The sequence below is a fragment of the Vanrija albida genome (assembly GCF_041260175.1).
Source record: "Vanrija albida strain AlHP1 chromosome Unknown contig_1, whole genome shotgun sequence".
Taxonomy (NCBI): domain Eukaryota; kingdom Fungi; phylum Basidiomycota; class Tremellomycetes; order Trichosporonales; family Trichosporonaceae; genus Vanrija; species Vanrija albida.
Window position 1 is genome coordinate 913,598 of NW_027191420.1, and position 13,554 is coordinate 927,151.

General features: G+C 61.9%; 3 protein-coding genes across 3 annotated transcripts; 2 read left to right on the forward strand and 1 right to left on the reverse strand.

Moving 5' to 3' along the window:
* Positions 1 to 3,271: 3,271 nt before the first annotated feature.
* On the forward strand, positions 3,272 to 5,138 carry Q8F55_000393 (uncharacterized protein; the record flags this gene model as incomplete). The annotated part of the gene is made up of 4 exons (XM_069349046.1): positions 3,272 to 3,784; positions 3,854 to 3,896; positions 3,941 to 4,559; positions 4,601 to 5,138. The coding sequence occupies 4 exons, from the start codon at positions 3,272 to 3,274 to the stop codon at positions 5,136 to 5,138; spliced, it is 1,713 nt and encodes a 570-aa protein (XP_069212590.1).
* A 142-nt stretch (positions 5,139 to 5,280) lies between these two features.
* Q8F55_000394 (uncharacterized protein) lies at positions 5,281 to 8,298 on the reverse strand (the record flags this gene model as incomplete). The annotated part of the gene is made up of 7 exons (XM_069349047.1): positions 5,281 to 6,002; positions 6,048 to 6,231; positions 6,277 to 6,606; positions 6,653 to 6,885; positions 6,927 to 7,318; positions 7,357 to 7,840; positions 7,896 to 8,298. 7 exons carry the CDS (start codon positions 8,296 to 8,298, stop codon positions 5,281 to 5,283), a joined length of 2,748 nt encoding a protein of 915 aa, XP_069212591.1.
* Positions 8,299 to 9,279: 981 nt separating this feature from the next.
* On the forward strand, positions 9,280 to 10,400 carry Q8F55_000395 (uncharacterized protein; the record flags this gene model as incomplete). The annotated part of the gene is made up of 3 exons (XM_069349048.1): positions 9,280 to 9,307; positions 9,365 to 9,532; positions 9,592 to 10,400. 3 exons carry the CDS (start codon positions 9,280 to 9,282, stop codon positions 10,398 to 10,400), a joined length of 1,005 nt encoding a protein of 334 aa, XP_069212592.1.
* Between the last annotated feature and the right edge of the window lie 3,154 nt (positions 10,401 to 13,554).

The following is a 13,554-nucleotide window of genomic DNA, read 5'->3' on the forward strand; positions in this document are numbered from 1 at the left end:
TTGTACATCAGTGATCACCGCGGTAACGGACGTTTCACACCATATGCAGTACCATGTTTGTCATGTGCCCGGTCGCTGTCGGCATCGTGGCGCAGCTGGCGTCGCATGTTGCATCATTGTTGTTGTTTGTCGTGGAGGGGGTTGCATGTCTGAGATCTCGAGGTCAAACAAGCTGTTGCCGGTCACGGGAGTGTGGCACGAAATGTGGCTGCACTGTGGCTGCCGGCTTGGCGGAACGAAGCATGACGAGCCGAGTGGCGATTGATTGTCGCACGTCGGCCCGGTGCCATATGGAACTTTGTTTTTCTCGTCCGACCAGATCCACACTGCAAACAAGCAACTGGGGGGATGCGCAAGGCAGGCCACCCGGGACAGGCATGCAGGCATGGCCAAGCCTCTGCACGCCATGCAAGCCGAGACCAAGCCAAGGCTTGCTCCCCCCTTGCAACGTGTTGAGAGCGTCACTGTTCCTGGTGGGGGAAGCGTGCACTGGCCGCCTCATCCAGATCCTGAGAGACAGACTGGGCGAGGTGCGGCAGGGCGCGTTGCGGAAGGCCAGCGGAGGGGCGCAGAGCCGAGCAAGACGACAAGGCCCAAGCGCCGGCAACTGCGCCCCATCCGAAGAAGCGCATGTCAGAGGGGAGATGAGCGGCGGGGCACAGTGGCGCAAGGGCGTCGCACGGCGAGGCGCAACCTAGCGCGGGTGGGCGCCCGCGCGCGCTTCTGGGGAGGGGCTGGACTGGAGCGACGAGACCAAAGTGGTCGTGCGCCGGGCGAGAAGCAAGACGGGGGGAGCGGCAATCACACACACGCACGCATCCCACTACTCACGTCCCTTGCACCCGCGCGCCATGGCTTTGCGCTCGGGCCACCATGGCCGGCCACGAGGACAGCATGTACCTGAGCCCTGGGCGCACGCAGCGAGGTAGCGCCAAGGAACCGCATTGTGAGGCGCAACGCGACGCTCAGACGCGGGCCTCTCAAGGAGGTGCACCCAGTCGACGACGACGAGCGGGAGTTCGACTCCGCCGTGCAGGAGGCGAGCAAAGAGCGAGCGAGGGAAAGAGCGTGAAAGAAAATGGGAGTGCAGTGCAGGAGCAAGGATAACAGGGTCATGCCACCGGGTGGTACAGCGGCGACTGTCAGCGACGAGAGGGGCGAGCGTGAAAGAAAGAGGAGGACGGACGCGAGATGACTTGCAGGGCATGAATGATGCCATCCATCACGACGACGACCGTGAACCTGGAGGGCTCTGCTCGGCCGCGACGCGACAGCGAGCGAGCGTGGACCAGGCCGGCAGGCAGCAGCACAAGCCCACTCACACGTCCCTCACTGCCCTCGCTCGACCTGGCCCGCCCACGGCCCACGGCTCACACCCCACTCGCTGCTCCGAGCCCACACCACACCACACAGACATTCCTCCACCCACAAACCCCTGCACGGCACTGGAAAAAGTCGTCATTGTCTGATTTCGACGCGACTACTTGAAGATCGACCCAGTCCCAGACCCCAACACTGCAACCCACATTCCCTCCTCCCTCTCTCTCTCTCTCCATCTCCATCTCGCAAAAGGAATAGACGACACCAACCCGTCATTCACACTCTTTTTGCCCACTCATCCTTCCTGTCCATCACAAACCACTCTTCCCCCCTCTCCGAGGACCCCCCCTTCACCGGCATACCTTCGGGCTGCCCGTCCCCTTTAGACCCACTCGTCATCCAACATTGTACACTCTCATCAAAACAGGCCTTGCCCGAAAGGACCTCCATCACTCGTCTTCCTCCAACCGGCAGAAGCATCGGTCGCCTTCTCGACACAAACACGCCCACAAACGTGACAGCACGCTGGCTTGCGACGCGTCGACCCACAAACCCACCTCGTGACATCCAAACAAGCCAAACAACCCCCACTTGGTATCTATCGACGCGGCGCCACCCCAAGCCCCTCCGCCATCCATCCCGCTCTTGTGTGTTGTGACACTTCACCACACACCCACACCCACACACGAGCTCGGCCCACCTCACAGCCCAACTCGAACCCCGCCCCTGTGGTTTCCCCTGTGCCCAGCACCCCAACCCAAAACGTCGAGCCCAGCTCCGCCCTATCGACCGCGCTCGCCGGCCAAAGCGAGCAGGTGCCACAAAGGGACTTCGTGCATCCGCAACTCGCCGACCGCGGTCATCGCATGAGCTTCCATCACCCTTTTATCTTTCATCTTCTCCTCTGCTGGCTTTGACTAGTGAGATTGTCGTCGTCCGACCGCCTTCGAGATTGCGACCGTTCCAGCTCTCGGTCATCTTGGATACACTCGTTCCTGCTTGTCCGCATCACCAATCAGTCGTGTGAGTCAACCTGACAGCTCGTGATCGGCGACAACGACTGGCCTGGACGAGCTTCAGCCCAGCACGGCACCCCACGCATGAGTTGAAGCTGACACTGCATCCCCCGTCCTTTGCTGTGCACTCCACTCCCCCTACTGCGTCTTTTATCTCCACGGGCGACGATGACAACCCTCCACGATGGCCGATCGTCTCTCCCCCTCGACTCTTGTCCATCATCAACTTGCTTTGCAATCGTGTCCACGCGCCAACCCACGTGTCGGGACAAACCTTTTGCGAATGGCAGTGCCACACCCGTCTTGCATCTTCCCTGTGAGTCGCCCGCGCTACCCCTCCAGCCGAACCTGCTAACACGTTACAGCCTGAAGCTTGCCTCTTGACACTGGTAGTGTTACAGCCTACTACTGTACTTGCCCGACCCGTTGTCACAGCCTCCTAAAACATGGTGTCCCACCATCCCAACCAGATATCTTACGATAGTTCCAACTCTCGCCCCAACTCGCATCACAACCCAACAATGCCTCTGGGGTCGCACGCGACACTCGACCGCCAGTTTTCTCACCTGGAGCTCTATGACAGTGCGACTCCCCGCCAAGCCTCGCATCACCATCTCACAATGTCTCTAGCTGCCCACGCTACGTTTGATCGTCATCATCCCCACTCAGAGCTCCATCTCCCTCCAAACCACAATTACCTTGGCGGCGACGCTTCAGCCTCCTCTCACACCCCTGGGGTTCCACACCTCTTCTCCCAGCCCTACAATCACAATCAGCCGGTGTATAACCAGTTCTTCCTGTCGCAGCCCCTTCCACCGTCGACACAGTACGCTCCCTACACCCAGAATGGTGCCGACTACCCGGTCCTCCCATCTCCAGGATACTCGGCTCGTCCTGGCCCGGCAACAGTGGGTTCCCTCTCGCAGTACTCGACCATGGCGGGCCACGAGCTTCTGCCACCCTTCCAGTCGAATGTCCACCAACAGCTCTCGCAGTCTGTTTACTCGACCCCGCCGTTGTATTCCTCGCCCTCGTTCGAGGCCACACACGTGACCGAGACCCAGCATGCCCACCCGCCGGCACAGTTTGCTCAAGCGTACCCCCTGTCCCGCTCTGGGTCGCGCGACTCGACTGCTTCGACTTCAGCCTACAGCCACTCACTCACGCCCGATACGGAAGCGTATGGCTCCGTCCACTCTAGTCACAGTGACTCCCAGACCAGCCTTGCCACGACAGAGGTCACTCGAACTGCCCAGCACTTGCTCCACCCCCAGGAACGCCCTTCTGCCGTCAACCAGCCTAGGCAGCCGCCGTACTATGGTCACCTGGCGGCCGGTTCTCCCGTCTCATACTCCATTCCCCCGAGCACCTTCCAGCCACCTCAGGTCAAGAGGGAGTACAACGAGGACGATGGAAATAGCGACGAGGAGGGGTCCCCCGAACCCAAGGTACGCCCAACAATAAAAACAGTGACTGACTCGAAGGCTGAGCGGGTGTCTCCTGTACCCCACCATCAGGCCACCAAAGAGACCGCTGGGAAGCGCACCCGAGCAGAGCTATGTAAGTTTTCCTCCGTTTCGACCGTGTCTTCACTGACACACAAGCGGGCGTGCGTACTTCTTCTCGGATCGCCTCGATGGGACGCACTTCGTACGCCGATCTTGAGAACGGGACCACTCCGTCCCCCACGGCAAGCTTCAATGGAAGGCTCTCCGAGCCACCCACCGAGGACGAGGAGGATGACTTTCGCCCTCAGAAGCGCACGAGGGCGCCAAGTAGCAAGAAGAAGGCACCCGTCCGACGTTCCTCCGCAGCCCCGGCCCCGGCCCCGTCCCAGGTCCCCCAGATTGAGCCGTGCGAGCGGTCACTCTGGGCACTGAACGACACCTATCCGCAGCTTCAGAAGCTCTACCCCCTCTTCTACCATGCGCTGAATGACGACCTCTCGCTGAACATGGAGGCGGTGCCTCTGATCGGCACGATTCCCTCCACTGTGACCCCTCACGAGAAGGCGGACCGACTTCGTGCGTTCCACCACCGGGGTCGACGTATCCTGGCCCAGCTCGATGCCTTTACCCGCCGCTGCGACCGCAGGTATGAGGGTGAGAGCGTCAGATGGCCTGAAATCGCGGACGGCGTCCGTGTGGCTATCCGCGATGTCCGACGCAAGGCGGTCGAGCGCTGCGAAAACTACAAGTACACGCGCCGCGACATCCTCGACAAGTAAGTGGGAAACCCCGAGGCGAGTCTGCTAACCAGTGCAGGGTCTGTGGCAAGGACAACTGGGACCCAGTCGAGGTGGGCATGATCGAATGGCGCGAGGGCATGGCCGACAATGACCCTGCTCTGGACCTCAAAGGCGGCAGGATGGATGGCGCGCCCCAGCTCCTACGACCGGCCCACGAACCCGTCGTCTCGTATCGTCCTGTGCGCCCCATGCCTTCGCGCGGACGCCTCGTGTCACGTTCGGCCTCGACTGTGGGTATCCCGCGTCAGCAGCAGCATGTTGGAACCAAGAAGGCAACTGGCCCAGACACCATGGCCTACGAGCAGATCAACAGCCCGCCCCCTCCCCGTTACGGCGAGGATGAGGTGCCCCTGACGGTGCAGATGCCTGGTCTCTCCAGCCCTGCTGTGACGCACAGGGAGTCACCCCAGAACCAAAAGCCCACCCTTGTTGTGGGCACATCGACGTGGCCCCAGGACAGTAACCTCTGGGACGACAATGAGGTAGTCGTGCCCACCGCCAGTCCCCAGCGTGGCGGCAGTGACGACTCTTTTGGCTCGGGCTGGTCGCCGTAGACCCCCAAGACACTACACATACCTGCTCCGCTCCCTCGATCTCACTGTATATACAAGTTTTGCATTGTAGAATAGAACCGAGTCAAGTACAACAAGATACACGCGTGCCCGATTACATTATTAATCATGAAAATTCTTCTGATTATACGGAGCCTGGAGCGCTCAGCTGCTCCTCGGGCGTGAGGGACGATGAGGACGACAGGTTTGACGAGAGCGTGGTTGTTGGAGGGACAAACTGGAGCCAGCCAAACGCGCCGGGGTCGGACACGGAAGGCGGGAACAAGGTTGGCGCCGTGATCTGGTCGGGGGGCATGCTGTAAATCTGTTCTGGAGTGGTAATGCTGTGGGTCGATGGTGACGACTTGTTCGACGGGGCACGCCCGCGCGACTGGTCAACCTTCTCACGGAGCGTTGTCCCTGGCGTGAGGAAGAGGAGCGAGAACGGGTGGTTCCGGTCCATGACGAGTTCGGGCCGTCCGGTGGGCTCGTACGGAAGGGTCCCCAGGCTGTCGGGGCTGCTGCCGTTCAGACGCTTGCCCTCGAGGTCATAGTCGGCCGACCGGTCGAATGGGAACGCCTGGTGCTGGCGCAGATCCACTTCGGGAAGTGCAATGGCGCCGAGCGCCAACCCGTCGTCTCGGACCGCCTCGGGCTCGACAGCAAGCTCGGCGTGGCACTCTTGCAGCATCTTGTCGATCATGCCGCCATGGCGTGCGCCGAGGGGGAACCGCTTGCCCATTGAGGCAAAGGTCATCCTGAACACGTCAATCTCGGACAGGAGGAGCTTGGCCGCCTGCAGGTCCCGAATCTCGAGGGCGCGCTGGTAGAAGAGCACAAAGGTTCGGCATGCGGCGAAGAAGTAGACTGGTGGTGTCAGACACCGTGCAACTCGCCCCTGGCGTCACTCACAAGAATTGACTGGGCTGAGAACGTAGGAGAAGTCGAGTGCCGTGCTCGCGAGGAGATACACCAAGCTGAGGCAGGCGCGAGCCTCGCCGAGGATCCGGTTGGACGCGGGGTCTTGGGGGTTTGTAACGTCGGCAAACGGCTCGTGCAGGTTGATCGCGGCAATGTGCGGGATGAGATGGGCGCTCTGAGCAACATCAGCAACCATATCGACGACCCCGTTACTACTCACAACCAGGTCTGCGTCAATGCCCTTGGCATTGTTGAAGGTCCGAAGCGGGTCGCGTAGGCTCGAGGGGAACGAGAACCGGAACGCCGTCACATCGTTGTCGAGTTTCTTGAACAGGGGGGTGTTGTACGCCCTCATGACGTCGGGAAGAGCCTGGCACTTGCGACGGAACTTGATAATCTGACCGAGCAGGTGCAGCCCCTTGGCGAAGATGACAAAGGGGTCTGCAACGGGGTGAGTGGTGTACAAGTCGGGCGAGTGCCATGTCTGAGGGTTCTCTGGAACCTCGGATCCTCGGTCAAAGTCTTCCCGGCCAGCAGGCAAGCGGCTCATCTATTCGACGTCAGCAGCACGTCCACCAATTCATCATTCCACTCACCACCTCGTCCAGTGCGAGCGCGTTCGGCCAGCCCGACGTTGCAGAGCACATGAAATCTTGACAGAAGATGTACGACATGAGGATGCGGCGTTCCTCACGGTCCCAGTCCTCTTGATACGGCGGGATGATAGCATTGCGAACATGGCCCCTGACTTTGGTGTCCTGGAGGAGACCGAGAGGGACACAAAAGCGCGTAGCCTGTCCAGTCATGCCCCAGCCGTCGATCCACTTGGCTAACGATGTCAGTGTCCAGAGCTTGTGGCCTACTACTTACCATGTTGCTGGTAGAAGGTGATCAGGATCGTCTGAGCTTGGCAGATCTCGAGCAATTTTCGCCCCGTCGCCTCCCCAGGTCGCAGCTCGAGTCGCGCAAACGCAGCGTGTCGCTCGCCGAAGCAGGCCTGGGATGTCGCCTCCTCATCGGCACTCATGCCGGCTGGACGCTTGTAGAGGCCGTGGAGGCGAGCGTTGGTCTGCGTCATCGACTCTTCAACCGAGATCGTGTACACGGCGGCAGAGTAGCGCGCGGTGACGGCACAGATTGCGTGCAACAAGCCCGTGTGAGGAAAGTTGGCATGCGTGGGTGGCAGCGCGAGCCGGGCCATGAATGACTTGCGGTGGAGGATACGCGAGATGGACGGGACCATGGTGAAGAATGTCCCAACGCTGGGCGGTCAGCAGGCGCAACAACAGCGGGCACTCACAGATGCTCGAGCATGGCCGGTGTCGGGAGGCGGGGCGGCCATCCGGGCCAGATGATGTCGAGGAACGCGCCTCCCACCTTGCCCGCATCGTCGTCGATGACGGTGGACACGGCGGGGGCCGTCGCGTTGGGCTGGACGTCGGGCGGGTGCGAGACGAAGCCGCTGAACCCCAAGTCGACGAGCATTGCGTGTTGATCGGGCGCCTCGCTCGCGGGGCCGTTATGCCGAGACGATAGCAGGGGCACTTGGGCAACCCCCGGGATGCCGGTAAGGCCGGACACGTACGTTGGTGGCTCGGGGTCCCTCATGTTGTTGACGTCGAGGAAGTCGGGAACGCCGTTGGTGCGCTGGATGTCGAGCGTCGATGCAGACGGATGGGGTTGCGCCTGAGCCGAGCTGGCCCAGCCGAGATCATCGTCGCCCGGCCTGGGCGGGCCTTCACCCCCAGGCGTAGTCATCTGCGCGAGCGTCGTCTGCAGCTCGGCTGTGGTACAAGTCAGCGGAGGTGCACGGCGCCTTCAATAGGTGCATGTACTCACTGATGCGAGCCTCGAGCTTGCGGACAGCCTCGCGCGGGTCCTCGTTCTGGCTCGACATCCCATCATCGCCCTCGCCTTCGTCGCCGTCCTCGTACTGGCACTGGATGCCCTGTGAATCGCGTTCGGGATCGGGCTGGGTGCGAGCGAGGAAGCGGAACGAGCGCACGCATGACGCGCAGTGCGGGCGGCCCGCATCGCACTTGATACGACGGCGACGGCACGGCAGGCAGGCCTGGTTCCTATGCAGCTGGTTTGCAGAGCGGTTGAGCTTGCGCGGCGGACGCGGTGGGTTTGCGGTGGAGGAGTTGGTCGCCGTCGCCGAGGAGGTGGAGGTTGACTTTGCCCCGCCCGCACTGGCCCCCGACGCGTTGGCAGCAGATGAATTCGATGCTGCAGGAGGCATGTTGATGTCGAGTGTCGTATGCAGCCGGGAAAGTGTTGGATACAACGATAACAGCGTCGTTGAGAGATGTATTGTGGAAAGAGCGATGGTCTCGGTCATGACCTCGGTCACATAACCGAGCAATTGTGGCGCCATCGCTCTCGGGAAGTTGGTGGGCCCATGCGGAGCACCAGTGATAACGGAGATTATTCAGCAAGCGCAGCGCGTATTTTGACGCTTTTAGATGGTGAGACTTCGCTAGTCGCTGCTGCTGGAGTATGTGATGCACGGTCACCGTGGGGGCAGCTTTCCGACAGACAACGATGGTAGACTGGGTACTGGTCGCCGACCAAGACAAGCTGTCGGCGTTTCCCCAACAACGATGCCCACCGCCCCATCCCGGCGAGAATTGTCCTCCCTCCCACTCTCCTGCCCATCTGCCATCGTGATTTATCAGCTGTCCACGCTGCCTGGTCTCATGTCGTGCAAGTCGTGACCTCAGCCAGACATGTGTGTGCTTCATGCCAAATGACTGGCCTCCCTGCCACGTCCTGGAGGCCACCGCTCGCCCAAGTCGCCAGCTGGCCCCCCATGTCGTCATATTCGCTTGTCAGGCTGCAAGTCGATCTCCGCCAAAGTAAACAGGCGACCTTTTTTGCGGCGCGGACCTCGCCTCGCCCTTCGAGGCTGGCCTCTCTCGCACCCCTCCAAGCCTGATGTCATACCACGCGCAGACCACGCGTTGTTCACATGGCACATCACGTGATTAACCGTGCCATTGTCCGGCCCTCCCAACTACGCGTCTTGGCCTCTTTGCTCCGGATCTTCGGACCGGAATGTAGGGTTTGGCCAACTTCCGGACCGTTTCAGAGGACGGCAGTCGGCGGTCAATGGCCTCGCAGGCTAGCATTGGGGCGACTACATCAACGGCCGAGCTCGAACACGACACTCCTGTTCTCCCCACTTCCTCCAGCTACAAGCTCTTGCGAAAAGTACAACAAAATGTCGACTCCCAGGGTTCTCATCGCCGGTAAGTGTTGGATGGGCTGATGTCGTCCTCGTCGGGCTGTGGCTGACAGCCACCCAGCCAACCCCCAGCTCGGTCTCATCTGGACCAAGGAGGACGCCAAGAAGATCATTGGCCCCCTCGCTGAGATTGTCGAGCTCTCGTCGCCCTCGCGCGAGGCCTTCTTCGAGGACCTCAAGACCAAGTACGCTGGCATCACCGCCATCTACCGTCACAACGACTCGGCCAGTGAGTGTCCCCAGCGCTGCGGCTGCACCATGGGAAGAGCTCGTCCTGACAACCCCCAGACGCCATTGGCTTCTTCGACAAGGAGTTCATTGACAAGCTCCCCGAGAGCGTCAAGCTCATTGCCCACAACGGTGCCGGCTACGACCAGATCGACGTCGCCGCTGCCACTGCCCGCGGCATCCTCGTCAGCCACACACCCAAGGCTGTCGACTCGGCCACTGCTACCGTCGCCGCCTTCCTCACCATCTCGGCCCTCCGCCAGTTCTGGCGCGCCGAGGTCAACGTCCGTGAGGGCAAGTGGAAGGCCGGCCTCGTTCCCGCCCTTGACCCCGATGGAAAGACTGTCGGCATCATCGGCATGGGCGGCATCGGCTCTGCCCTCGCCAAGCGCCTGATTGCCTTCGACATGAAGGTCATCTACTACAACCGCAACGAGATCTCGCCCAAGCCCGACTTCCCCTGCACCTACGTCTCGAGCGCCGAGGAGCTCCTCCGTCAGTCGGACGTTGTCTCGCTCAACCTCCCCCTCAACGACAAGACCAAGAACTCGTTTGGCAAGGAGCAGTTTGCCCAGATGAAGAAGGGCTCGATCCTCGTCAACACTGCCCGTGGTGGTGTTGTCGACGAGGAGGCCCTCCTCGAGGCGCTCGAGAGCGGCCACCTCTTCTCGGCCGGCCTCGACGTCTTCCCCGACGAGCCCAACGTCAACCCCAAGCTCCTGTCCAACGACAAGATCACCGTCCTCCCCCACATGGGCACCGAGACCAAGGACACTCAGCGCAAGATGGAGCTCCTTGTCCTCGACAACATTGCGTCATTCCTCGAGGGCAAGGGCCTCCTCACCCAGGTTGCCGAGCAGAAGAAGTAAAACGGTGAACGGCGACGGCGACAGGGCGACAGGGCGACTGGTGTACTTGTATTTGAGATCATCCTGTAACTGTCAAGGGAGTGGTGACAGTTGTACCCGCATGCACAGCAGTTGGCATTCGATTGCGAGGCAGGGGTCAGTCAGTCAGTCAGTCGCGTTGGTGCCTTGATATCGCGTCAGAGTCGAGTGCCAGTGTGAGTGCCAACACGCCAACGCGTCCCCGCCCCATGCCATCCCCATTCCGGTCGGCGGTCGCGCGACGCGACGTGCTCCGTTCCGTCGAGCGCTCGCGATCTGTGGCGTGTCAGAGGCGTCGGCGGCGGTGCACTGCCCGTTTCGGGATGGAACCTTGCACGACGCCTCCCCTGCCAGCGGCGAGCGGCTACAACGCCAACCAGGGCCGTAGCTAGCCGGGACGCGTAAGGTTTCCCCTCGGGCCGAATGATGAGGCTGCTGTTTCGGGGCTGGGCTAGGTTGTCGTCGCGCCTGCCCCTCGTAGGACTGGTCAGTCTTCATCACCCGCGGTGAGTAACTGTGGCTCGCTGGGGCGGGTGTGACTGGGTGAAGGAAGACGAGTGATGGGCCAGAAGGGGACGAGGGGGAAGAGGCGTCGCCAAACTCGATCCGCCGGCCGTCGTGTTTCAATTCACCGGATACTGCCTGGTCTGTGCATGTGCACTCTCCTGGCGATTGCAAGTTGAGCATGTGGGCAGCAGGGAAAGCAGCCTGGCCGCGCTGGCCGCTGCACAAGCCGTCACAAGTTGTCACAGATGGATACGGGCATATCAGGACATGGCGACAGCGCGGTGCACGGGTCCACCCGAGGCCCGACTGGCCTGGCTCGACGCACTGGCCGGCTTTTGGCCTTTTGGTCTGCACTGCATGGGGAGGGATCGAGACGACGCTGGCGCTGTCGCCGGCGCTTGACACTGGCTGTGCCGTCGCGCCGTCGCGCCGTCGACGCCCCCTTTGAAACGGCCGTCACACTTGAATGCCCTTCGCGTCAGACCTTGGTCAAATGGTGCACTTCAAGGTGCCATTGACAGCGACAGGCTGCGGCGCGTGCAGCAGCGAAACAATGACTGAAACAGGCGTGTGGCATGCCCCCTCCACTGCGCACATGGGCACTGCGCGCTGCTCGCTGCTCCTCGGTTGATCGCGATTGTGGCTGCTGCCACCGACCGACCATGCAAGCCCGAGCGAGCGAGCGAGGCAGGGGCCGAGCAACCCGGCAGGGCCAAGAAGCCAATCAGTTTGCTGCCATTGCTGTCTCTTGTCGCTAACTCGAGCAAGAGGAGCAAGGGGACGATACGCGCCCCGACCCATTTGGGAATGACGCGCCACGTCGCGGTCTGCCAAAGGGCAATCAGTCGCGCGAAGCAGCCGACGCGTCGAGTGAGCGAAGGAGCGAACGAGCGAGCGCCCGACCGGGCAATAGCAAAATTTTCGGACGACGGCCGAGCAAGGTGGCTCCGATGGCTTTATTGTTCTGACGGGCTGGCTGGCTCGCACCGTTGTCGTTCTCTCTCGAATCGTCGTTGGCATGTCACGCCCGCCGTCGCGCCGCGGGCTGCCCGTCGCGCCGCCCCGCTGCAACAAGGACGACCCGACTGCGACTAGAGAGATTGTGGTTGACCCTGACAGTCACGCGCGCATGGCAAGGCACCGAAGCAGTCAACTGCGCGCCTGACCAACTTTTTTTTCTTTCCCTGAAATGGGAGACTGGCACTGTACACAATCTAGGTCACGCCACACCCTGAATGTCTGCTGGATCAGCCCGCGCCCCGCCAGCGGCCCCTTGTCCCTATTTGCCCCGTGACCCGTGACGCGACCGACTGACTGGCCTGTTTTCTTTTTTGCCACCCAGCCAAAGCAAGAATTAGTCGGGACACTACGGACCACCTGCCGGTTGGGGTGACGACCAAATCTGAAATCCGTTATGCAATCTTGCTGGAATGGCTTAGTACTCCTCCGGTCTCGTGCTCAAAGCGCAGCAGCAGGAGTAGTAGCTGCCTATGCACTCCGTGGGGAGTGGCGAAGGCCAGGCAGCCAGGCTTCCAGACCAAGAAGGGGGGAGGGGCGGGCGCGGCGGGCTTGTCGCGATTGCCAAAGGGAAGGTGTCGACTGGGACGGCACTGGCACACTTGTCGTCTGGGTGTGGGTGTTTGTGTGCGCGTCCTCGCACGGGCACTCTTCCTGCCTGCCTGCCTGGCGGGGCGGGCGGCTGCGGCGCGCGCCGAGGCGTACGGCGCTAGGGCAAATTCAGCATAGCTGAAACGAAAGCAGCGAGGCTGGCGTTTGGCGTCTGGCTGGCCTGGCTCGCTGGCTGGTTGCCGTTGCCGGTCACTCGCTCGGGCCTTCCTTTGACTCGCGTCGACTCGACCGCGACACGGTCAGTCAGGACAAGGGCCGCCGCGCCGCCGCCGCCGTTGTGACAAGCTCGTCGCCCCCTCTGCCCCTCTGCCCGTCTGCCGCCTGCCGCGCGCCGCCGCCGCCTCAGTCTCCACTGCCGCCATCCGGGAAACACACCAGACACGAACGGGACATTGACTCCTGGCGGCCCATCCGCCACCCAACCACATTTTGGCAACAAACCCCTTGGCCCTTCTCGCACGGCGCGACGCAGGCGCGACGCAAGCAGCAAGACACACAGAGGCCAGATCACAGCCCACACAGCCCGTCTGCCCGCGTGCCGCCCGCCCGCCCGCCCGCCCGCGCAGCCCAGTCCCCAGCCCGGTTGTCATAACCTGGAATGTTGGCGCGCGCGTCAGGTCGGGTCAGGTCCAGCCCGGGCAGGCAGCCAGGCAGCGAGGCAGGCAGGCAGCCAGTCGGCAGGTCGGCCCAACGGTTCAGGTCAGGTCCCCGACCACTCGTCTCCCACCCACACACCCACACACACCACCCATCAAAGCAAAGCACCCACCCACCCGTTCCCCACCCCGCCCACCCCCGCCGCCCACGCCCACGCCGCCCGCCGCTCTGTCCGACACGCATCCCAACCCGTCCGCCCTACCGGTTTCCTCTGCGATTCCTCCTTTGCACATACATTTCAACACGTCTTAGTTGCTTCTCTCTCAACTTCCTTCCTCCTCTCTCTCCACTCTACTCTCTACTCTCTCCTCTCTCGTCCAACTCTTTACCCAGTTGCACAAGC